The sequence below is a fragment of the Gigantopelta aegis genome, chromosome 15 (genome assembly GCF_016097555.1).
Source record: "Gigantopelta aegis isolate Gae_Host chromosome 15, Gae_host_genome, whole genome shotgun sequence".
NCBI classification, from domain to species: Eukaryota; Metazoa; Mollusca; class Gastropoda; order Neomphalida; family Peltospiridae; genus Gigantopelta; species Gigantopelta aegis.
The window spans coordinates 3,893,977-3,919,257 of NC_054713.1; the positions used below are offsets into that span (position 1 = coordinate 3,893,977).

The 25,281-nt window shown below is 38.9% G+C and overlaps 1 protein-coding gene across 1 annotated transcript; it reads right to left on the reverse strand.

Annotated features, from left to right (window-relative positions):
• Positions 1-18: 18 nt before the first annotated feature.
• Positions 19-25,256, reverse strand: LOC121390276 (putative uncharacterized protein DDB_G0282133). The gene is made up of 11 exons (XM_041522057.1): positions 25,251-25,256; positions 24,118-24,322; positions 22,967-23,098; positions 21,907-22,036; positions 19,787-19,912; positions 12,010-12,147; positions 8,055-8,189; positions 7,463-7,504; positions 6,279-6,386; positions 5,223-5,594; positions 19-2,176 (listed from the first exon to the last, which is right to left on the reverse strand). Exons 1-11 carry the CDS (start codon positions 25,254-25,256, stop codon positions 19-21), a joined length of 3,552 nt encoding a protein of 1,183 aa, XP_041377991.1.
• Positions 25,257-25,281: the final 25 nt, after the last annotated feature.

Here is a 25,281-nt window from a genome sequence, read left to right on the forward strand (position 1 = left end):
AAACCGGAAATGTCCTCATCACTGTTTCCACCTGTTTCCGTTTCTTGCCGCAGGGACGGGATTCGCCAAAGCTACAGATGTGAACGCCAGATTTCGTTGGACAGTTTTCCAGTGTTTTGCACTCACTCTCACTCCATTCGTGGTAAAGAACCGGTTTCGGTTTCTAATAATGTGTTGGTTTCGATTTATAACTGAGTTCTGGGATTGATTTCCAACTGTATTTTGGATTTGGTTTCCAACTGTGTTTTGGTTTCCATTTATAACCGTGTTCTGAAGTCGATTTCCAACCGTGTTTTGTATTCGGTTTTCAACTGTGTTTTGGTTTTGATTTATAACCCTGTTCTGAAGTCGATTTCCAACAGTGTTTTGAATTTGGTTTCTAATTGTATTTTGGTTTCGATTTATAACCGTGTTCTGAAGTCTGCTTCCAACCGTGTTCTGAATTCGGTTTCCAACTGTGTTTTGGTTTCGATTTATAACCGTGTTCTGGAGTCGATTTCCAACAGTGTTTTGGATTCGGTTACCAATAGTGTTTTGATTTCCATTTATAAACGTGTTTTGAAGTCGATTTCCAACAGTGTTCTGAATTCGGTTTCCAATTGTGTTTTGGTTTCGATTTATAACCGTGTTCTGAAGTCGATTTCCAACAGTGTTTTGGATTCGGTTTCCAATAGTGTTTTGATTTCCATTTATAAACGTGTTTTGAAGTCGATTTCCAACAGTGTTCTGAATTCGGTTTCCAACTGTGTTTTGGTTTCGATTTATAACCGTGTTCTGAAGTCGATTTCCAACAGTGTTTTGTATTCGGTTTCCAATAGTGTTTTGATTTCCATTTATAAACGTGTTCTGAAGTCGATTTCCAACAGTGTTCTGAATTCGGTTTCCAACTGTGTTTTTGTTTCGATTTATAACCGTGTTCTGAAGTCGATTTCCAACAGTGTTTTGAATTCGGTTTCCAATAGTGTTTTGATTTCGATTTATAAACGTGTTTTGGAGTCGATTTCCAACAGTGTTTTGGATTCGGTTTCCTACTCTATTTTGGTTTCGATTTATAACCGTGTTCTGAAGTCGATTTCCAACAGTGTTTTGGATTCGGTTTCCAAATGTGTTTTGATTTCCATTTATGAACGTGTTCTGGAGTCTATTTCCAATAGTGTTTTGGATTCGATTTCCTGCTGTGTTTCGGTTTCCATTTATAACCGTGTTCTGAAGTCGATTTCCAACAGTGTTTTGGATTCGGTTTCCAACTGTGTTTTGATTTCCATTTATAAACGTGTTATGAAGTCTATTTCCAACAGTGTTTTGGATTCGGTTTCCAGCTGTGTTTTGATTTCCATTTATAAACGTGTTCTGGAGTCTATTTCCAATAGTGTTTTGGATTCGGTTTCCTACTGTGTTTCGGTTTCCATTTATAACCGTGTTATGAAGTCGATTTCCAACAGTGTTTTGGATTCGGTTTCCAGCTGTGTTTTGATTTCCATTTATAAACGTGTTCTTAAGTCGATTTCCAACAGTGTTTTGGATTCGGTTTCCAACTGCGTTTTGGTTTCGATTTCTAACCGTGTTCTGTAGCCGATTTGCAACCGTGTTTTGGATTCGGTTTCCAACTGTATTTTGGATTCGGTTTCCAAATGTATTTTGGTTTTGATTTATAACCGTGTTCTGAAGTCTATTTCCAACTGTATTTTGGATTCGGTTTCCAATTGTGTTTCGGTTTCGATTTATAACTGTGTTCTGAAGTCTGTTTCCAACTGTATTTTGGATTCGGTTGCCAATTGTGTTTCGGTTTCGATTTATAACCGTGTTCTGTAGTCGATTTCCAACCGTGTTTTGGATTTGGTTTCCAAATGAATTTTGGTTTCGATTTATAACCATGTTCTGTTGTCGATTTCCAACCGTGTTTTGGATTCGGTTTCCAATTACGTTTTGGTTTTGATTTAAAACTGTGTTCTGAAGTCTGTTTCCAACTGTGTTTTGGAGTCGGTTGCTGGCCATGTTTTGTGGTATTCGGTTGACAAATGTTTGGATTCTGCCTGGTATGGTAACTGGGTTTGAATTGGTTCTACTAACTGCAACATTGTTTCCAAATTTAGTCTGAGGAATCCGGTTAGCTGTCGCCGCTTGTCTGACTTGATTACGAACGCCGGAATGACCTCTTCCATTTAACAGTCTGCTTCTGTAAAACAAGAAAGGAAGATACTCTTCAAAAAAAAGTAGGGGAACCTGAACTATTAATGTTAATATCAACTATTAGACCGAACATACGTTTTGACCACAGATATCGTAGTAAAGAACGTTCAGGTCTGTTTATCAAACATTCCATAGTTTGCACGTGCATCACGCAGTACACATGCGTGGGGTGTCATTCTCGATTTTCACAATTTCCAGGAAGGTCGATTAATCACTGTGGAACATTATTTCTGTCAATCTTTTTTATTCTGTTGATCATACAGTTGTTATTGTTTAGTTTTTAGTAATTTTTATTGTTTGAATTTGCGATTTACTGATAAAAAAAAATGCCAACTTTCAAATTTCACTACTGACCCCAATCGTCCTTCAAGATCTTTGGTGGTCATAAAACCTACTGTAATATTGAACTACCGGTTGAAATGTTTGTCCAATTAATTCACTATTATCATATAACCATTCCCCACAGCTAATATACCTTACAATTTTGGCAATTGTAAATTCTTATTAGAGTTCCCCTACTCTTTTTTAAGAATATGTATATATATATATATATATATATATATATATATATATATATATATATATATATACTGGTATATTAAAGTCACTTGTTTTATAGTCCGTCCCATTGTTTAATAAAAAAAAAATGTAAATAATTTGAGTTTGGTTTGAGGCAAGAAGCAAATTATTTTTAAAATGGTAGTTTTTTGTTTGTTCCAAAACACTTTTAATTTTCTTCTTGCGTAAAACCAAACTGACATATTAAAAAAAAAAAACACTGTCATGGGAGGATTGGACAGACTATAGTTAATAAGCAGTGTATAGTATTTTCAACTTTTTTCCTGATAAAAGGTAAAAAATGTCTTTGTACAACACATCTCTCTTTGTTGGCCGTATCTTGTCACCGACAGTCGAACTTACTAGATGTTGTGGTCACATGGTAAAACAGGAATCTAGTCATAAATGTCGCCCCCCCCCCCCCCCCCCCCCCCCCCCCCCCCCCCGAACTCTGAAAATAATGATTTGCCCCCAGATGAATACAATATATAGCTGACATTAGTGATTTCCCTAGAAATTAGGCAAGGCATGGTAGACCAAACACTTTTGGGGCATTTTCACCATTTTTGGGGCACTTGTTTTTCATTAAAAATACAAAAATAAAAATTAATTAAAATAAACATTAATGTAATTTATGTGCTTGCTTTAATAAATGAATGGCAAAAGATATAAAAGGCATATTTTATTAATTAATAATACCTTTTTGGGCGTTTTATAAAGGTAATTTTAGAATTAATTACTGAAAAAGGCTTGTTTAATCTCAGGGCAGCATGGTGCTGATTGAGACAAGATGGTGCTAGACTGTTGAGGCATGGTGCTGCACCATGCTAAAACAAGCTAGGAATACACTAGGCTGTAAATAAATCATATTATTTTACTTGCCTTTATTGGACACCCAATAGCTGATGTGTATTAGTGCTCTTGGGTGTCGGTAAACATTGAAATAACAGGTCCCGATGAAAGGTCACCTGGACATGAACTGACATTGCCTCATGTCAGATCAACTAAAGGGGAGATCGAAGGCTGTGTGCCTGTAAGATCCGAACGTCTCTGGGTGCTTGCTAGTCTGGTTTTTACATAAAAAATTAAATGAACATGACAAAATAGGATATAATTAGATATATAAATTGAAATTGTCCAGGGCCTCTCCTGAACGTACCAGTCTTTTCGATAAGGTTGCATATCAGATAATTTAAAAAGGTTTCGACCAAGAATAAATTCAGCATTGAAAAATAAATTCGACCAACTGCGTGTTTTAGCACATGACGTCATTATGTTCTCTTACCCAGGGTTCTGTACTTGGCTCTTCGTCATATTCAAGAAGCTTCTACAAAAGAAAATGTTTGTTTTACACGAGCACTGATTATGAATGAATGAACGAACGAATGAGTGAATGTATGAATGTATGAATGAATGAATGAATGTTTAACGACACCGAGCATAAAAATACACATCGGCTATTGGGTGAGCAATGATGATATATATATATATATATATATATATATATATATATATATATATATATATATATATCAGTTGCTAAGACGAGATTAGTGCAAGATGTTAATGCTATGGAGTCTCATTTCAAAACTGATATCAATGTTGTATTTTTCTGTGTAACAGATTGTTACTGTGTTTCTAGTAATTATTTATTTTTGTAATAGTTCATTTAAGTATCAATGGCATCACCATTACTAGGACCATCACCATTACTAGCAGAAGAAGAACAAATAGTAGCATTAAAGTATGTTGGAAGGAAGGAAATATTTTATTTAACGACGCACTCAACACATTTTATTTACGGTTATATGTCGTCAGAGATATGGTTACGGACCACACAGATAATGAGAGAGGAAACATGCTGTCGCCATTTCATGGGCTACTCCTTTCGATTAGCAGCAAGGGATCTTTTATATGTACCATCCCACAGACAGGATAGTACATACCACGACCTTTGTTATACCAGTCGTGGAACACTGGCTGGAATGAGAAATAGCCCAATGGGCCCACCGACGGGGATTGATCCTAGATAAATCGTGCAGCAGGCTAGTGCTGTACCACTGAGATACAATGTAAGATGTTATATAGTTAATGCTATGGAGTCTCATTTCAAAACTGTTACCACTGTTGTATTTTAGTATTTAGATTGTTACTGTGTTTCTAGTAATTATGTATTTTTGTAATAGTTCATTTTAGTATCAAAAGCATCACCATTACCATGATGATGATGATGATGAAGAAGAAGAAGAAGAAGAAAAGGAAGGAGTAGAAATAGGACACGATGAAGAGGAAGAGACGGAGAAGAAGAAGAAAAATATAAGGCACGAAACAGGAGAAAAAAGGAGGGGGATATTGATTCAGGTCATTCCATAAACAATTTTGACAAGTAAAAGCAGCAGAAGGCGTCCCTAAAGTTAACTATTTGTTGGAGAGGCTGTTTTTAATCATGTTTGTAACGCTAGGGTTCTACCTACATCGAGTTCCAGTCTATGGGTATTGCGTTCATTGCGACAGGAGATTTCGGAATCTTGTTTTTCACAGAAGTGGCGTGCTTCTTGTCTTTCACATGTCTGTTCTTGTTTAGCACGGCAGTCGAAGCAGAAGGCAGATTTCGTTGATGAGATTTCCAGTGTTTTGTGCCCGGCCTCGCTGCACTCGAGCTAATAACCTGGTTTCGGTTTCCAACCGTGTTTTGGGGTACCCGGTTGATAAGAACGGTCTTTCGTCTGCCAGACATCAAAATCGACTTCCGACTGATGCCGTTTGGAGGAATCTGATTGGTTATCACCACCTGTCTGGGTTGATTACGTACGAGTGAATGACCTTGGCGTTGTGATAACCTATTTCTGTAAAATGACAAAAAAGATAAACTAAAAATTAATATCTCTACTAGGCCATATCTAGCGAGGGCAATGGCAGTTGCCCTTATCAAAAAAGAAAAAAGAGACAAAAAAAGAAAAGAATCGTTTTTGATTAAAAGTTTTGTTTTTACTTACCGAGGTTTGTGCTCTGTGGTTTTGTTCGTTTTCAAGAAGGATCTACAAAAGAAAAATTAGTCAGGTCCCATTTTTAAAACAGCGCTTATTTATGGAAGAACAAGAAACGTAGAAGACGAAAAATCAAAAAACGAAATACTAATAGATGAAGTAGATGTAGAGGAGGAGAAGGAAGACGGTGAAGGAGAAGAAGAGGTACAAACAAAAGAAAAAGAGACGAAGAAAATGGAGAAAAGGAAAACGAATTAGGGGAGAAGAAAGGGATGTAGAAGAAGAAGAAAAGAATGAGAAGGAGAAGAAGGGGAAGTATAACAAAGAGGGTAAACAAAATTAGTAGTAGGATAATGAGGTTTATAAGGAGATGGAAAAAGAAGCTTAAAAAGGACGTATAAAATGGGAAGAAGAACTATTATTAGTGGCATGACAAAAGCGGCAACCATTACGACAGTAGGGGTGGGGATAATAGACACATTGGCGAGAACTGCGAGTTTGGCAAGGGCTTACATGCAAGTAATACCACTAGTTTCTACTTACACTGAGTTCCAATCCACTGGTACTACACTCGCTGAAACTGGAGAGCTTGGAGTCTGTTTTGGTGTCGGAGTCACGTGTGTCTTATCCTGCACATGTCTGTTGTTAATTCTAAACAATGGTGGAAAAAACACAAGAAATAATACATATGATAATAATATACAGAGACAGCCTCAAATTGTCCAGACGAGATGTCAATGGGACCACAATCCTCTTGAATATTCAAAAAAGGTTATTAATGACATAAAGGATCATATGCGTTCTTATTTTATTTGTGTATAACTATATTTTACAGGCCATTTAACAAATGTGCTTCTGATACTTGATTGTGATATTTCATGGATGGTGACATTTGTAGAAGTTCTGCGTTAAGAATTTAAATATTCGTATATCTTGAGTTTTCATCCCTAGCAAGACTTCCGTTTCAAACTCAGGATAGTCCCTTTAAAGTGTTAAAATATGAATACTTATTTTTCACTACAAATCCTCACAAAATATATATTTAATTTTAATTCAGGGTATGGCAAATTCAGGGTATGCCAAACTTGGCCTGAAATAAATAACTGAAAACAGAATGAGAGCAAAGCAATATTAGGTTTTCTTCAGCTGAAATATCACAGTTTTGTATTTTTGAGTATGTGCTCCAGGGCCAATTTCACGAAACATATAAGGCCGAATTTTCAAAGCCTGTTTATGTCTTGCACGCGCACTACATACATTTTGAATGCTTAAAAACCTGTTTATGTCTTGCACGCGCACTGCATACATTTTGAATGCTTAAACACCTGTTTATGTCTTGCACGCGCACTACATACATTTTGAATGCTTAAACACCTGTTTATGTCTTGCACGCGCACTACATACATTTTGAATGCTTAAACACCTGAGTTTAAGACAAACAGGGTTCGTTTATTCGGCCCCGTAAGTTTACGTTTGTGACTAGCAGTTATATCTGTCGTTCGTTTTCATGTGTTTAGCACCTATTTCTTGCAAAACATTACATCATTACAGAAAATGAAGCATATTAAGGACATAAATAAAATAAAATATGTATATTTCAAACTATATTTGATTTATTGTAAATAGTAATACGAACTGGGGTTTACTCGTAGATTTACGTTTACTTACAAAATTAAGTTTACGATGTTTTGTGAAATTTGGTAGCTGCCGATTTAGTATCCACTTACCTTCTGTTCTGTTTATTGGCGTTCTTCTTTTTCAAGAAACTTCTGTAAAAGAAATGTCCCATTTATACACGAATAATAATTTATTCAGTGAGGCTTAAACTATTAAAAACGCTACCATCTATTATGGAAACTGATTCTAACTACGCTATGATGTATGTGTAAACTTAAATAACCAAAGTAGTATATATGTTTTCAGTTGGAAAGAACGTTTACATTTGTTTTAAACCTGTTTTGTTTTGTTTTTATTATTATTGTTATGTTGTTGTTGTTGTTGTTGTTGTCGTTTTTGTTGCTGTTGTTGTTGTTTTTTTTAACGATATGTAGTCACCCCTGATTTAGAAATATATATATATATTAAAGTAATGTGAAATTTGATACTGGTCCTTAACTTGTTGTAACTAATATAGAATATTACACTCGTGTCCCTTAGATGCCATTTGTTACAACTTTTTTTTAAACATATCCAACTCATTTTCGCTCGTTAGGTACGTTTTAAAACAGCTCGGTGTAATATAAATAGTATCTAACAGCAACTCATGTAATTATTCTTTATTTAGTTTCATCCCAGAATCCTATCTGAAGCTGTACTTACACAGAGCTCCAGTTGGTTGGTATTACACCCATTGACAAAGGAGGTTTTTCTGTCGTCTGCGATACCGAAGACACGGGTTTCGTTTCATTCACCGTTTTCCTTTTCTCCGGCCAGTTTGTCGACACATGTCTTCGACTGAGCCATAAAAATAAACAAATACATAAATAAAAAAAGGCTTGCTCAAAATAGTTGGATGTACAGAAAGAATCAAGAGACTCAAAAGAGAAGGCTAGAGATTTTCGAAGCTAGTTTCAGGCACGGTGAATGTAAGTAGATATTTGGGGGTGAGGGGCTGACTGAGATCGAGGGTGCAAAGCAAAGTTTCTAGGTGGTTCCGGAGTATGCTCCCCCGTAAAAGTTTCAAAACTAGATGTCCTGAAATGCAATTTCATGCATTCTACAAATAAAATTCATCTCTGCCTTAAGATTTATTACCAATATTATTTTTGATTCAGAATTATTGGAGCTCAATGGAATATATATATATATAGATGTCATTAACAAGTAACTATTAACCCATATCCTGGATACAACTTACTAATCATTAACTCCTATCCCAAAATTCTGATGTGTGTGCCAGGTCTTCCCCCACCCCTGCTCCGCCGTCGTAAGCTGTGACGTTACCACGACACACGCAATAGCATACGACGATTTTATGATAACGTAGCGCTAACATAGCTGGGAAAATCTGGGTCCAATTGTTTACAACGCACTGATAATTAATTCGTTAAACAGAATTTACGTTCCGTTCTTAACAAACGTATATCCAATTAAAATGTAAGCAAACGGTTCAAGACCTGGGAACACACATAAGATAAGGAGTTGATGAGTAGTACGTTGTATCCAGGATATGGGTTAAAGGTTAGTTGTTAGTCACAGCTGTATATATCCTATTGAGCTCTATCCTGTCCAAGTTTGGGTTGTCTAAGCTAGTAGGCTATTTCTCGCTCCAGCCAGTGCACCACGACTGGTGTAACAAAGGCCGTGGTATGTGCTATCCTGTCTATGGGATGGTGCATAAAAAGATCGCTTGCTGTTAATCAAAAAGAGTAGCCCATGAAGTGGCGACAGCGGGCTTCCTCTCTCAATATCTGTGTGGTCCTTAACCATATGTCAGACGCCATATAACCGTAAATAAAATGTGTTGAGTGCGTCGTTAAATAATACATTTCCTTATTTGTAAGCTAGTCTTAGGAGTGGCAGTCCTCTTACAGGCGGCGCAGGAGGGTAGAACAGGCGGCGCAGGAGGGTAGAACAGGCAGTGCAGGAGGGTAGAACAGGCGGCGCAGGAGGGTAGAACAGGCGGCGCAGGAGGGTAGAACAGGCAGTGCAGGAGGGTAGAACAGGCGGCGCAGGAGGGTAGAACAGGCAGTGCAGGAGGGTAGAACAGGCGGCGCAGGAGGGTAGAACCACCCCGTTACGGATCTCCTAGCGGAGTGGACGAGCACCTCATAGTGGATCATGGAAACAAACACGAATTTCGACTGCATTGTGTAGATACGATTTTGATCTGAGACTACGGTATTTTCGTTTAGTTTAGATATCATAAGATAAAGGTCGGTGTAGTGGTATTAGATCTTCCTACTGAGCTGCTGTCAAAACTCACTCTGGGTGCGAACTCGGTGCATGCATATACACCAGTATTAATGTCAATTTATTCATTTACCTAGAGTTATTGGGGGGGGGGGGGATTTCATTCAAATTTGTGGACGATTTTGAGATGAATAATAATTGGATTTTGGTAGCTACTGAAACAAGATACACAAAATTATAATTCTGAAGCACATTTTAAACTAAGTAGAATCACGTTGGGTCGAACTCGAAAGGGTCGAATATACCACAACGCTCGAACCAAAAACGAAGTCCCGAGTTACACTTACATCTTGTTGACCGAATGGTTGGGTCGATGGGTCTAACACTTTCTTGAGAACCAAAGGGGTACGAGCCAACGGGATTCAACTGTGTGTGTGTGTGTGTGTGTGTGTGTGTGTGTGTGTGTGTGTGTGTGTATGTTTAAAAACGTTTGGTCAGTATCATCTTCATAAATCAAGGCTAATATTCGTTCCTCGTATTCAGCCTTGATACATGTAGTCAAGATTACTGATATCCACTACTAGCGCCCTCTATTGGAAGAAAATTTGTAACACTGTCACAGGGATTCTATAATACCCGTAACTGAATGAAACACGATTGTCCAAATATCTCTCCTAACTGTATATCTATTAGATCTCTCTGTAACGGGCGGTTATACCCTAATGTGGCTCGTCTAGGTATGATCAGAGATACGATCTTATATAAAGTATATATTATTATAGCACGTTTAGTTCACTAGAAAACACAACAAAACACAATACACTTTGGAATCTGTATTAACCTACGCTGACAAATGTACTGCCGCAGTAGTTAATTAATAACAACAATAATAACAACCCAGAACTGATCACTTAATTAGTTAATCTCTAGGTGTCTAGTTTACACAATATGCTAATCACTTCACCGTGACACAACACCCACACGTGTGATAATTGAGAAACGCTGCCAGGAGAACTTAATTAATAAAGGAATTACAACTCTATTCCTAACTGGTTAATGTTTAATTAACCCTTACTACTCGTTCAATAACGCGTGATAATTGAGAAACGCTTCCAGGGGAACTTAATTAATAAAGGAATTACAACTCTATTCCTAACTGGTTAATTTTTAATTAACCCTTAACTACTCATTCAGTAACCTTGTAACACAGAATTAATACTGGTACCTATCACAATAAAGACAATAACCTACAGTTTACCTAGGTCCTCTAGGATGACTGGTTAAGCTTTTTATAATTATTTAGGACAGTGAGCCTACAGATTACTGCGTCAGATGACCGGCAGCACCGTTTAAATAATATTGGTATAATACAGTATTAAAATATTTAAAGTCACATCAATCACATCAAGGTTATACAACAGAGCAGAAATGATATTTACCAAGTCCAAACGGACTAACGTTCCCTGGGGCCTTCCAATGTTTCTCCCCGATATCTCTAAAACCCTAGCTATTTATTCAAAACTCTCAGAGACAGCGAATATCGCCTGGGGGCACAAGGCGGTACCTCACGTATCATCTGAATTTCCACAGCGACCAAGACGGCATATCTTTCTCTTAGATCGCCAGACTCAATGACGCCAAGTCGCCAAATCACGGTTGTAAAAACCGCACTCGCGGAGGTATTACGTAACTACTGGCCACATGGCTCCGCACCTGGGCTGGGTGTGTATTAGAAGTACAGCTCGACGGTCGTCGCGCAAATGGAAACACGTAACAAGTTGCCCACCTGGGCTAAGTGCATTTGGAACTGCACACGGCCTTCTAAAACAATTAATATCGCCACAGGCGAAAAGAAATTAAGAACATGTACCGTCACAAACACCGATTATGTCCCTTACACGATGACATCGCTGACCAATCACAGCATCGGTAACATGTGACAATCTTAAAAGCAATATCAGTGTTCGCCCGCCAACATGGAGTTTATATAACAAGGGAATCTATAAGGAGCGTTGCGATTCGTTGCAATCAGATCTCATCGCATCCAATGAAATTTAAGCCAATTTAAGATTTTTTGACGACATTTATCAAGGCTGAATGCGAGGAACGAATATTAGTCTTGATTTATGAAGATAGGTCAGTATATGTATAGATTTTGGTCAGTATTTGTACAGGTTTTGGTCAGTATTTGCACAGGTTTTGGTTAGTATTTACACAGGTTTTTGTCAGTATCTGCACAGGTTTTGGTTAGTATCTGCACAGGTTTTGGTCAGTATTTGCACAGGTTTTGGTTAGTATTTACACAGGTTTTGGTTAGTATCTTGCACAGGTTTTGGTCAGTATTTGCACAGGTTTTGGTCAATAGTTGCACTAACAGTTACCAAGAGGGGTTTTTGTTACCGCCGTTGTACTGCCAACGTACCCTGAGTTCCAGTTAGTTGGCACAGCGTTCACTGAAGCTGGAGAAATCTCCGTCTTCACTGGTGGTGCGGACGTGACGCGTTTCTCTTCATTCGCGGGTTTCTGGTCCGTTAGCGCGGATGTCATTGGTTGTCTGGATCTTAGAAAGTAAAGAACAATAACATTATAATTATTTAAATTTTGTAAAAGTTAAAAGTTTGTTTTGTTTAACGACACCACTGGAGTACATGGATAAATTAATCATCGGCTATTGGATGTCAAACATTTGGTAATTCTGACTTGTAGTCATTAGAAGAAACCCGCTACATTTTTTTCTAATGCAGCAAGGGATCTTTTATATGCACTTTCCCACAGATAGGGAAGCACATACCACGGTCTTTGTCCAGTTGTGGTGCACTGATTAGAACGAGAAAAACCCAATCAGCCAAATGGATCCACTGAGGTGTTTCGATCCTGCAACGCAAGCACCTCAAGCGAGCACTCAACCGACTGAGCTAAATCCCGTCCCTTAAATTCTGTAAAGTTATTAGTAGGATTTCTTGTCATGTGTACTATTATCCTGTTCAGTTATTTACACCCAAAGTTTTTTGCAAATGTTACGTTTATTTCCTATTCGATATTTGTTTTCTTTGCATTTACATGAAAACAAACCCAAACCCCGACAGGTTTTATATACAAATCATCATATAAAATGCACGAAGTTGACTTAATTCCACTTTTTAAAAATCTCTGTGTCTTTTGAATGCACGTTATTTCTCCTATAAATAACTACGGTCATTTGCATATCAAAACATTGGGATCTGAGGCTACGTGAAGGCCATTATAGCTTGTTTCACTAAATCAAGGTTATTATTGTTTTGCAGTGTGTAACAGCATTGTCTAATCTTTCCGTTAAACATAGATGTAAACAAACAGAATATGTAACCCTTTCTTGTAGGTGCATTATATTTAATAAATTTAGCTAATGTATTATGTATTTTTATTTTATTATATCAATTATATATTAGCATACCATACCAAACCTAACACAACTGAGGTGTAGCACAGTAATAAACACAAATCACCTCACACACCGCAGGAATGTGCTTTCCAAATTTATAAATAAATTTAATGCAGGGCCGGACCCAGAAGACGGGGGGGGGGGGGGGGGGGGGATAAAATGTCAAAGGCCACCAACATCAAATAATAATAAAAATGTTATTTAATTTGCCTCTAAATTGGGAACTCATACGTATATATATATATATATATATATATATATATATATATATATATATATATATATATATATATATATATATATATATAGTATTTAGGGTGGTGCTAGGGGCTGGGGTTTGGGGGTTGGGTGTTACATTTGTAATGCGAAAAACCAAAGGGCTATTGTTCGGACTCGTATGGGTTCAACCACTTTTTCATCCCGCAGACACAGCCCTGAATGTTCAAAATACGATAGCATTGCTTGGTCAATAACATCATTATTTCGATCTATGACTGCACGTGCTATTGTAGCAATGTGTAAACCACGTAAAATACAAGTTAGGTAGGGTATATAAATTCATTGAAAATGTATTAGTCGACATTCTTGTTATTGTTATTTGAGGAAAAATATGGGTAAATCGAAAAACACTTCAGTTGATGTAAAATCGTGTATAAAGAACGTTTTTGATTATTTTGAAGATGAATATCAGCGCGGTAGACCTAGGTATGCTTCTTATCGAATTGTCGATCGAGTTGCCGCTGCACTTAAAGTTTCGGTTTCAACAGTAAAAAGAACTGTGAAAAATCTAAGCTCTATGAATCCAAGCGACCGAAAACTCATCGATTTATTTGATAAAGATGTTATTAGACGACGAGTATACAGATTTTATAGAGAGGGCGAATTACCTACATTACATAAGATTAACGTGGCTTTAAGGGAGGAATGTGGAATCAACATATCCATATCAACTTTACGAAGAACACTCCATGACCTCGATTTTAAATACCAACATATGTCTACAACCGGAAAAGTGATTTTTGAGGACGCCAATATATCAGACAGGAGACTGTCCTATCTCCATGAAATATCCAGTTTACGAGAACAGGGGTATTTAATAGTGTATCAAGATGAGACCTGGGTGAATGTCAACCACACAACATCCCACCACTGGACAGATGTCCACCCGGGCACAAGTACCGCCAATCACCTGCCGAAATCAGACGCTGCTAATCGAGTTCCTAAACTCTGTTCGGTGATTGGGAAGGGAAAAAGACTTATTATTTGTCATGCTGGCTGTGATAAATATGGATTGATAGATGGCTGTGAATTGATCTTTGAGGCTAAAAAAAACAGACGGAGACTATCATGGTGAGATGAATCATGAAAATTTCATCAAATAGTTTGAAGAACAACTTATGCCTTCTCTACCAGAACCTTCTGTTATCGTCATGGATAACGCAAGCTGCCACAACAAATGAACTGAGATTACACGATGTCCTGCACTAAACGCTAAAAAGGAAGAAATTCAGTCGTGGCTACGAAACAAAAATATACCTTTTGAGAGTAACATGACAAAGCCAGTTTTTTTATGAACTTGTGAAAAGTAACAAATGTGCAAAGCAATTTGTTACTGATGATATTGCTGAACGCCATGGGCACTTGTGTCTAAGACTGCCGCCAAGACATTCTGAACTCAACCCGATAGAACTGATCTGGAGTACGCAGTTAAACATGTCATAAAGATCGAAGAAGATTTTAGAAAACAAAATAGTTTTATAAGAAATAAAATACCCCCTGTGATAGTCCCCCTTAACGAAGATAGTGATGAAGAAATGAGTTCGTCGACTGACTAAGTTATTTCTCCATACCCATCAGGTGTATTACTTTAATGTATGCATGAACTCTTTAACACCAAAAACAATTTATTTCCATATCATTCACTATCAAACAACCTAACAACCTATAAACTAATCGACTAGAAATGCATATAGACTACACATACATACGAGAGAAATGTTTATTTAACGACACACTCAACGCATTTGATATACGTTTATGTGGCGTCAGACAAAACGGTTAAGGAGCATTATGACAGTGAGAAAGAAACTCGCTACCGCCACATGGGCCACTGTTTCCGATAAGCAATTTTGATAAGCAATAAGGGACGTTTTATATGCACCATCCAATAGACAGGATAGCACATACCACAGCCTTTATACATCAGTTGTGGTGCACAGGCTGGAACTAAACACAACCCAATGGGTCCACCATGTGGGATCGATCAGTCGACCTACCATGAGCGAACGCTTTACCTCTGAGCTACGTCCCGCTCCATATATAAAAAAAAAAGCCTTAAGTGGGGTTGGGGTTGTGCAGAGGGTCACACCTCCACCAATCGCATGCATACCATATTCTTCTCTCTCTCTCCCTATAACCATATAACCATAGATTAAAATATGTTGAGTGCGTCGTTACATAAATGACGTCTCTCTCTCTCTCTCTCTCTCTCTCTCTCTCTCTCTCTCTCTCTCTCTCTCTCTCTCTCTCTCTGTCTGTCTGTCTGTCTCTCCCTTCAGCGCGCGCGCTTGTGTATTCCACAATATAATTATAATATACTCTTCAAAAAAAGAAACGCAAACGGGTACAAATGGGTTATAACTCCGATTTTATGTTTCCTACCGGTTCATGCTTTGTGAATATAAGGTCATTGCATGTCCCAAACACATTCCCACGGTTACATTCGATAAAACGCAGCTACTGTACAATAAAGTTCCAAAATGTGAATATTCGCAAAAACGCAGCCACGTGCAAACCATGTCACCACTGCACGTGCGTTGTCTGCACGTGCAACATGAACACCGACAGTATAAAAGTGCAGGGTGTTCGCTTGCCTGGCCTCTGTATCTGGCCGACAGTTGACAATCCAGGACATGCCACGTCTCAGTGAACCGCAGAGAAACAATGCCATCGGCCGACTAGACGCAGGCGAATCCAGAACGGCCGTTGCCAGGGCATTCCATGTGTCCCCAAGCACCATCTCCAGACTGTGGGACCGTTACCAGCAACATGGATCAACACGTGACCTCCCTAGATCCGGTCGACCACGGGTCACTACCCCCGGGCAGGACCGCTACATCCGGGTACGCCACCTTCGGGAACGATTGACTACTGCCACCTCCACAGCCGCAGCAATACCAGGTTTGCGCAGGATATCCGACCAGACCGTACGGAACCGCCTACGTGAGGTAGGAATTCGTGCCAGACGTCCAGTTCGAGGTGTCATCTTAACACCACAACACCGTCGACTCCGACTGCAGTGGTGCCAGATTCATCGACAATGGCCTCAACTGCGATGGAGACAGGTGTGGTTCAGTGACGAGTCCCGATTTCTGCTCCGACGTCATGATGGAAGATGTCGCGTGTATAGGCGTCGTGGTGAACGTTATGCGGCAAACTGCGTGCAGGAAGTGGACAGATTCGGCGGGGGTAGTGTCATGGTGTGGGCAGCCATCTCACACACTGGCAGAACTGACCTGGTCCACGTGCAGGGCAACCTGAATGCACAGGGCTACATTGACCAGATCCTCCGGCCACACATCGTTCCAGTTATGGCCAACGCCAACGCAGTGTTCCAACATGACAACGCCAGGCCTCACACAGCACGTCTCACAACGGCTTTCCTACAGAACAACAACATTAATGTCCTTCCTTGGCCATCGATATCACCGGATTTGAACCCAATTGAGAATCTATGGGACGAGTTGGACCGACGCCTCCGACAGCGACAACCACAGCCCCAGACCCTGCCCGAGCTGGCAGCAGCCTTGCAGGCCGAGTGGGCCACCATCCCCCGGGACGTCATCCGTACTCTGGTTGCTTCAATGGGCAGGCGGTGCCAGGCAGTTGTCAACACACGCGGAGGCCACACCCGGTATTGACTCCAGATGACCTTGACCTTGGTGGTGTGTCCTATCACTTACTCACAATGGACTAGAGTGAATTGTGAACAATCCTGCAACATTTGGTAATTATCGGACTCGCCATTCAATAATGAAATCAATTCTCCAAATGTTACGACAATGTGGTTTTTGCGTTTCTTCTTTTGAAGAGTATATTTGATTTTAAAAAAAAAAAAAATTCAAACTGAGGTTTTGTCACCTGAATCCGCGCCTGCTTCATGTTTACAGATATTTTCTTAAATATAGGTCATACTACGATTTGTGCGGATAGGACGATAGAACCGAACATTAGTTTGAAACGCACTATAGAATGATGCTTTTGATATGTAAATGACCGTAGTTATTTATAGGAGAAATAACGTGCGTTCAAAAGACACAGAGATTTTTAAAAAGTGGAATTAAGTCAACTTCGTGCATTTTATATGATGATTTGTATATAACACCTGTCGGGATTTGGGTTTGTTTTCATGTAAATGCAAAGAAAACAAATATCGAATAGGAAATAAACGTAACATTTGCAAAAAACTTTGGGTCTAAATAATTGAACAGGATAATAGTATTTAATATACTGGGCTACTTTTCATCCCGCTGAATAGAAGAAAGAGATACAGAAGAAACAGAAGACGATAAAGCTAAGAATAAGGAGGAGGAACAAGCGGAGGAAGACGGGAGACGAAGAAGACAAAGAAGAAAAGACGAAGAGGAAGTGAGAAAGAAGAAGAAAGTTAATGTTAAAGTTTATTTTGTTTAAAGACACGACTAGAGAACATTGATGAATTAATCATCGGCTATTTGATATCGAATATTTTTCAATTCTGACAGGTAGTCTTCAATGGAAACCTAGCTACAACATTTCTCCATTGGACCATTAGTAGCAAGGGCCAAGAACTTGAAAAATACCAGTTGTGGCGCTGTGGTTCAGATGAGAAACACCAACAGGTCACCCAAGGAAGAAGAACGAAGAGAGGAATGGATACAATGGGAAGAGTAGGAATAGAAGTTACTCAAAGAGAAATAAGGGACAACCTGTAGTTAGAAAGAGCGAGATGCAAGAGGGAGAGTAGATAGATAGTGGATCAGGAATGCATTACAGGATTAAATTGGAGTGGGGCATGGATTCAGTGATACTAATTTCAACTGTACTGTTTTCTTATTTGCTCAATTCCATTACATATGTCTCGAATTCACTTACGGAGGGTTCTGTTCAGTTTGTGATTTCACCTCATTTTGGTTATCTCCCTTGGTGTCATTCTTCAAAAAGCTTCTGTAAAAGAAACGTTCTGCTGTATAATGTATGGGTCGTAAACTCGTACTCGGATTCAGAAGCGGATCGGGGAACCAGAACCAGGGAACCCGTAGCCTCTAAATATATTCAGGTGTCTGTTTTTTCTGGGAAATGTTCATTGGGTTGCTGTTTTCACGATGTGGTCAATGCGCCTTTTTCCCTTAGCCCCCTCACCCCCACCCCCACCACCAATATTTCCAGGATCCTCTTCTGATATTTATTACAGACTATGGGAGAGGAGCAGGATGGAAAGGAGGAAGGAAGGAAATGTTTTATTTAACGGCGCACTCAACACGTTTTATTTACGGTTATATGGCGTCAGACATATGGTTTAGGACCACACAGATATTGAGAGAGGAAACCCGCTGTCGCCACTTCATGGGCTACTCTTTTCGATTAGCAGCAAAGGATCTTTTATATACATCATCCCCCAGACAGGGTAGTACATACCACGGCCTTTGATATGCCAGTCGTGGTGCACTGGCTGGAACGAGAAATAGCCCAATGGGCCTACCGACAGGGGTCGATCCCAAACCGACCGCGCATCAAGCGGGCGCTGTACCACTGGGCTACGTCCCGCCCCCATAGAAAGACGGAGGAGGTGAAGCGTATTTTATTTACAAGGGGCATCTGAAATTTAAGTCGCCACTGTGGCACTTGTCACACCTGCAACCTGGCTAACTACAACCTTAAAATTAACGTTTGTTTTGTTAAACAACACCACTAGAGCACAGTGATGATTTATTTAGAGCTATTGGATGTCAAACATTTGGTAATTCTGACCCGCTACATTTTTCCATTAGCAGCAAGGGATTTTTTTATATGCACTTTCCCACAAACAGACTTTGACCAGTTGTTTGGCACTGGTTAGAACGATAAAAAAAAACCCCAATAAGTTGAATGGATCTGTCGAGGTGGTTCAATCGTGCAACGCAAGCACCTCAGGCGAGTATTTAACCGACTTAGCTGAAACCTGCCCCTTAACCATAGCTACAATGTTTTTCCTTTGTTAACGGCCATTTTTTAAAGGCAGTTCACCCACAAAATAATCTGAGCTATGGTTCTGTAAAGTACTTCCAGTTCGTTGCTTGCTCTATTGATGCACATGTGTGTACGTTCCTTTGTTTACAAAAACTGAAGAAAGGTTTTCTGGCGCCTGTACTGGCACACGCTATAAAGTGGCAGTCCTCTTATAGAGTTGAACCAAGACTCTCTGACATCCCTCCCCACATACAGCTTTGCAACACTAATCCTAGTCTCAAACTGTCAACTGTCACGACGAAGCTGACCAACTTGACGGTTGCGTTGTAATTTTCCCCAACCCCCGACTTACGGCGGGTGTGCTCATATTAACACCTAATCGGTCGTAGGAGTTGTAAGAGCGTTCAGACTAGCAACTGGACAGTCGTAGAAGTCGTGAGATCAGAAATTGGCCAACTCTGTCGTGGCAGTTGGTAGTCTGAGACTAGCATAAGGCTACACTGAGTACACTGGGTGCTGTAGTTTTTAGTGCACTGGTAGCTGTAATTTGTAACGATAGATTTCTACATACATTGAGTTCCAGTCAGTTGGTATTGCATTCTCAGATGCTGGCGAGCTCTCGGGCTTATTCGTGACGTCATTCTTGTCTGTCTCCGTTTTCTTTTCCTTTGTTGGGCTAGCCGACGGGAATGTGGTACTGAAAATTTTAAAAAGAAAAAAGAAAAGAAAAAGCATTCTGTGATAACTGCTAAAGTAATACATGTCCCCTGACGAGTCGCCAAGTTGAAGGGTCATAACTCTGTCAAACATAGATAAATTCCTTTTTTGACAGAGTTGTGACCCTTGAACAAATTACCATGAAAGTCAAACTTGATCGGGTTATAACTCTGTCAAAAAATGTGTAATTCTGTATGATAATAAAGCTATATATAAAATTTCATTTCATTACCTTGAGGTATTATAACAAAGTCCGGAAAACTATATGATGGACAATCGGACAGACGGATGGACAGACGGGGACGAAACCTAGGTTGAGTTCAGACAGACCGAGCAGAAAAAGGTCCGTTAGACTGGTTTATGCGCTTCACGTTAAACCAAATGGCCACGTCGAGAACCAATGAGATAGTTCGCGAGCGTTAACGAAACGTTCGCTTGTTGAATTTAGTCAGCTTCAGTTGGACGGGTAAAGCACTAAAAAGAGTAACAGAGAGAAGGAAGTCACAAGACGTTAGGGCAATTCCAGATTCGAGTAGTTAATAGTCTAAAACTCCTTCAACGGTTAAGAAGAGAATTTTCTTTAAATTTCTATAATTTTTCTCAGGATTGTTTTTTCGGTGGGGGGTGGGGGGAAGCTGCTAGCTAGCTACGGCGCTATGAACATTAGCGAAATGTTTGCTGGCTGAACTTGGGGGTGGGTATACGCTATTCTATTTATACGTGAGGACTACAGCACATATTGTTTGGGGGTTTTTACAGCCAAACGGTCGCCAAGTACCGTCTAAAATACACATATTTTCCTAAACCTTTCGTTTGATCCATTTTTTAATTTACTCAAAAATTAATTCCCTGACTTAATACTTACGGTGCGACCACGTTGCAGACTTCAAATTTCCACATTCGATCCCTAAAATGAAAAATTACAAATGCTATTCGTTAACGACTTTATAACATTATTTATTAAGAAATTACGTATAGTTGTCTTAATATATGTTAATAGCGAGAGTTGGTCTAAAAAATTAAACAAGATATCTGCTGGCGATTGACAAACGTTGAATTTAAAACAAAAGAACCATTGTCGTGACATCACATAAGCAATAACAGCAAAGAGAGACCGAAACTGAAATTCATATTCATAGTGTCGGGAAGTTATAACAATACTGTACTGGCGCCCAGTACCTTAATACTGACACTCAATCAACCGTTTGACACTGGCGCATTTATAAGTCAACTACATGCGCTAAGGCCGAAATACGTTTTAGTTGAAAAAGACATTTAAAATTATGTTTTGAAGATCCGTAAGAAATATAATATTACAATAGTGTTCGTTAGATACAATTTCTCTTACAACTTGTTTTTAAAAATGTTTCTTACACGACCGTGCGTTATTTTTGATAACACATACTTGCTTCAAGACATACGACTGGCTGCTCCTAGGTGATGACCAGGTCACCACTGCCATATATCCAATGAAAAACAACACGATGGAAATAGATTACACTGTGACGTATAGTTAACCTGACAATCATGTGTCTGTGACACGCAAGTCAGCTACAAGGAAGGAAATTATTTATTTAACGACGCACTCAACACATTTTACTTACGGTTATATGGCGTCGGGTCAGCTACAAGTGCAAAGGGTTGTAAATATCTTTCATTAAAAAAAGATGTTAAAATTTGCTTAGAACCTGGTGTTTGAGGATATGTAAGAAATAGAATGATACATTCGTGTCCGTTATATACAATTTATCTCACAACTCGTTGTTTAAAAACATATCAAACTCGCTTTCGCTCGTTAGATACATTTTAAAACAACTCGTTGTGAGATAAACGGTATCTAACGGCCACGCATGTATTATTCTTTATATCCATCTTGCTTTCGCTCGTCAAATACGTTTTAAAACAACTCTGTGTAAGATAAATGGTATTTAACCATGTTAACGGTCACTCGTGTAGTATTCTCTATATACCTACTCGACGTCGTTGTTATGCCAACTGAAGATGCCTCTTACAAGTTTCCCGTTGGGCACATCAAAGAGGAGGTCTCCCCTGAACTCGTTCGCGTATTGTTCTGTGAATCGACAACCACTTAACCTAGCCGTTCCTACACAAGATACAGAAAATAAACTTAATATAAAGTCATTCGCGTATTCTTCAGTAAACCCACCCGTTCCTACACAAGATAAAGAAAATAAACATAAATAGCCATATTATTATTCCAAAAAAAGTGTGTTTGTTTGTTTGTTTTGTTTTAACGACATCACTAGAGCACATTGATTTATTAATCATCGGCTATTGGATGTCAAACATTTGGTATTTTTGACATATAGTTTTATAAAGGAAATCCGTTACATTTTTTGTTTTCATTAGTAGCAAGGTATCTTTTATATGCACCTCCCCACAGACAGGATAACACATACCACGGCCCTTGATATATCAGTCGTGGTACACTGGCTAGAACAAGAAATAGCCCAATGTGCCCACAGACGAGGGTCGATACCAAACCGACCGCGCACCAAGCTGGGCTACGTCTCTCCCCTCCAAGAAAAGAGTCGTGACGACAACGGATCAAAAGTTGATGGTCTTTTCTAAATGGTTACAGATTTAAAAAAAATTCTCGAAAAGGCATCTTCAAATGTTCATGTATAGTCCGTCTCGTTCTCCTACAAAATGTTTTGTTGCAAATAATTTCAGTTTGATTTGACGTAAGAAGAAAAGTAAAAGTGTTTTGGAAATAACTTTTTTATTTTATTTAGAAAACAATCGGCTCTGAAATACATAACTTGTAGTAAATACCATAGAATGAAAAAAGGCGTTCCCTGTGAGAAGGACTATAGTTTTAGAATCAATTATTTTATTTGTTAAAGCCATAATATCAAAAATGTTATGACAAAGATAAATAACAAAAAACATTTGTACTGTTTTAACAAAATTGTATTTAAAAAAATAATAATGTAATAATCATAATAATTTTCTTTATTATTATTATTATTATTATTATTATTATTATTATTATTATTATTATCATCATTACCCATGAGACTACAACACTGGAAGCTGAAACGTCTGTCTTCGTTTTCGTTACTATGGTAACTCGAGATGCCGGAAATGACATGATTGTCTGGACATTGAAACATCACCGGGCTATCGAAATCGTTCACATTATCTGTAACATAAAGTATACAAAACAGAATGTCATTCTTCAAAATCAACACGGAATGAACATGCTAATAAAGCTAATATATTGTGACGTATTGAAAATTACGGAGCAGAAGGAATATGTTTCGAATTATTTGAATTTTGCATTAGAAAACTGCGCTATTAGCACATAATAGGACTTCGTGGTAACAGTCACCACCTTCACTACACATCCATTTAGTCACCGGCCTCGGTGGTGTTGTGTTTAAACCATCGGACATAAGGCTGGTAGATACAGGGTTCGCAACCCGGTACCGGCTCCAACCCAGAGCGAGTTCTGACGACCACTACATCCCCCCCCCCCCCTCTCTCTCTCTCTCTCTCTCTCTCTCTCTCTCTCTCTCTCTCTCTCTCTCTCTCTCTCTCTCTCTCTCTCTCTCTCTAACCACTAACAACTAACCCACTGTCCTGGGCAGACAGCCCAGATAGCTTAGGTGTCTATGTTCAGGACAGCGTGCTTGAACCTGAATTGGATATAAGCACGAAAATATGTTGAAATAAAATTATTGCAGTCTTAATATTTATGTAGAGATTAAGGTATGGAACTGGTGTCGTTTGAGAAACATTCCAGTTTATTCAACAATATGGTTACTCCATACCTATATCCAGTTTTAGTTAGTTTTGTTCGATACGGAAAGGGGCGGGGGGACCAGCTCTGTGCCTCTAAACAAGATAACGATGGTTTTTCTAGGATCCACTGACGTGGATCGCTGAAGCTTTTCACAGTAAGATATGAATCACGTTCAAGAGATCAAACGCTCGTGTTGACTCATCAAATTGTTTTTTGCGTCTAACGTTAAATGAATGTGATATAATATGATAGGATACGATAGGATACGTTAGGATATGATAGGATAAGTTAGAATAGCGTAGGATACGATGAAAACCAGTGTAATTGTCCGCCAGCGCTCGCTGTCATGAACATGGCACTAATCTGAGCCAGACTGTTACGAAAATAGACTGAAATGAGGCGGTTATTTAACTTACGGTTCCAGACACACTGTCCCACGGGAATCCTCGCGGCGCAGTCAAAGAACCACAGTCTGTCCTTGTCCGCCAAACTGTACGCGCTCCGGGCCGAACTGATTGCCGAGCCGGGAATACAAATAAAGGTGAAGGGCATATCCGGGTGATTCAGCCATGCACGCGCGACTGACGTCACCACAGCTAGCGTGGCGAACCAGACGAATACCTGTGTCAAAAAGACCACTATTTTATTTCGAATTTATATTACGTCATTAATAGAATATTTTAAAAATATATTAATAATAGTATCTTTTGACTCTCAAGTATAAATATCCACTGGGTGTTACATGGTTTGTTTGGTGGTGGGGTTTTTATGTTTTCAATGGAATCAAGGTCTGATGATTGTGCTGCAGTTTACATTAGTAGTATCGCCATTAATGGGTGTCAGAAACATAGGATACCTTTTTTAATTATACACTCAGAAGCTAATTATAGTAACATGTTTTTTGGTGGGTTTTTTATTATTTTTTTTTTTTTTTTTTTATAAACGACTTTGGATAATATTCAGGTTTACTACATAACTCGCTTAATCTGCGCATGATTGGTATATCAAAGGCCGTAATATGTGCTATCCTGCCTGTGGGAAAGTGCATATAAAACATCCATTTCTGTATTCGGAAAGATGTAGTGGGTTTCCTCTGACGACTACGAGTCAGAATTACCAAACGTTTGATATCCAACAGCCGATGATTGATTAATCAATGTGCTCTAGTGGTGTCGTTAAATAAAACAAACTTCTTCTTAATCTGCGACACGACGCCACGAAGCATCTAAAGTGTAGATAATGCCATACGTATCTGAGCCATATGAATTTGGAGCCAAACCCCAAAAAGGCGTTTTTAATGGAGTCGGCGAGACGCAAGCTTCAAATTAATAAACGTTAGTTTGATTTGTTTAACGACACCACTAGAACATATTGATTAGTGATCGGCTATTGGATGTCAAAACCTTTTTTTAATTCTGACACGAACTCGTCAGAGGAAGCCAATAACCAATAATAAAATGAATAATGTGCCAGAATAGTGTTTTGAACAATATAAAAACTGTGTATCTATACTATAATTGTTGTATACTTAATAATGTAGGACTCTCACCTCCATCTTCTGCTTCTGCCGTGTCTCGGCT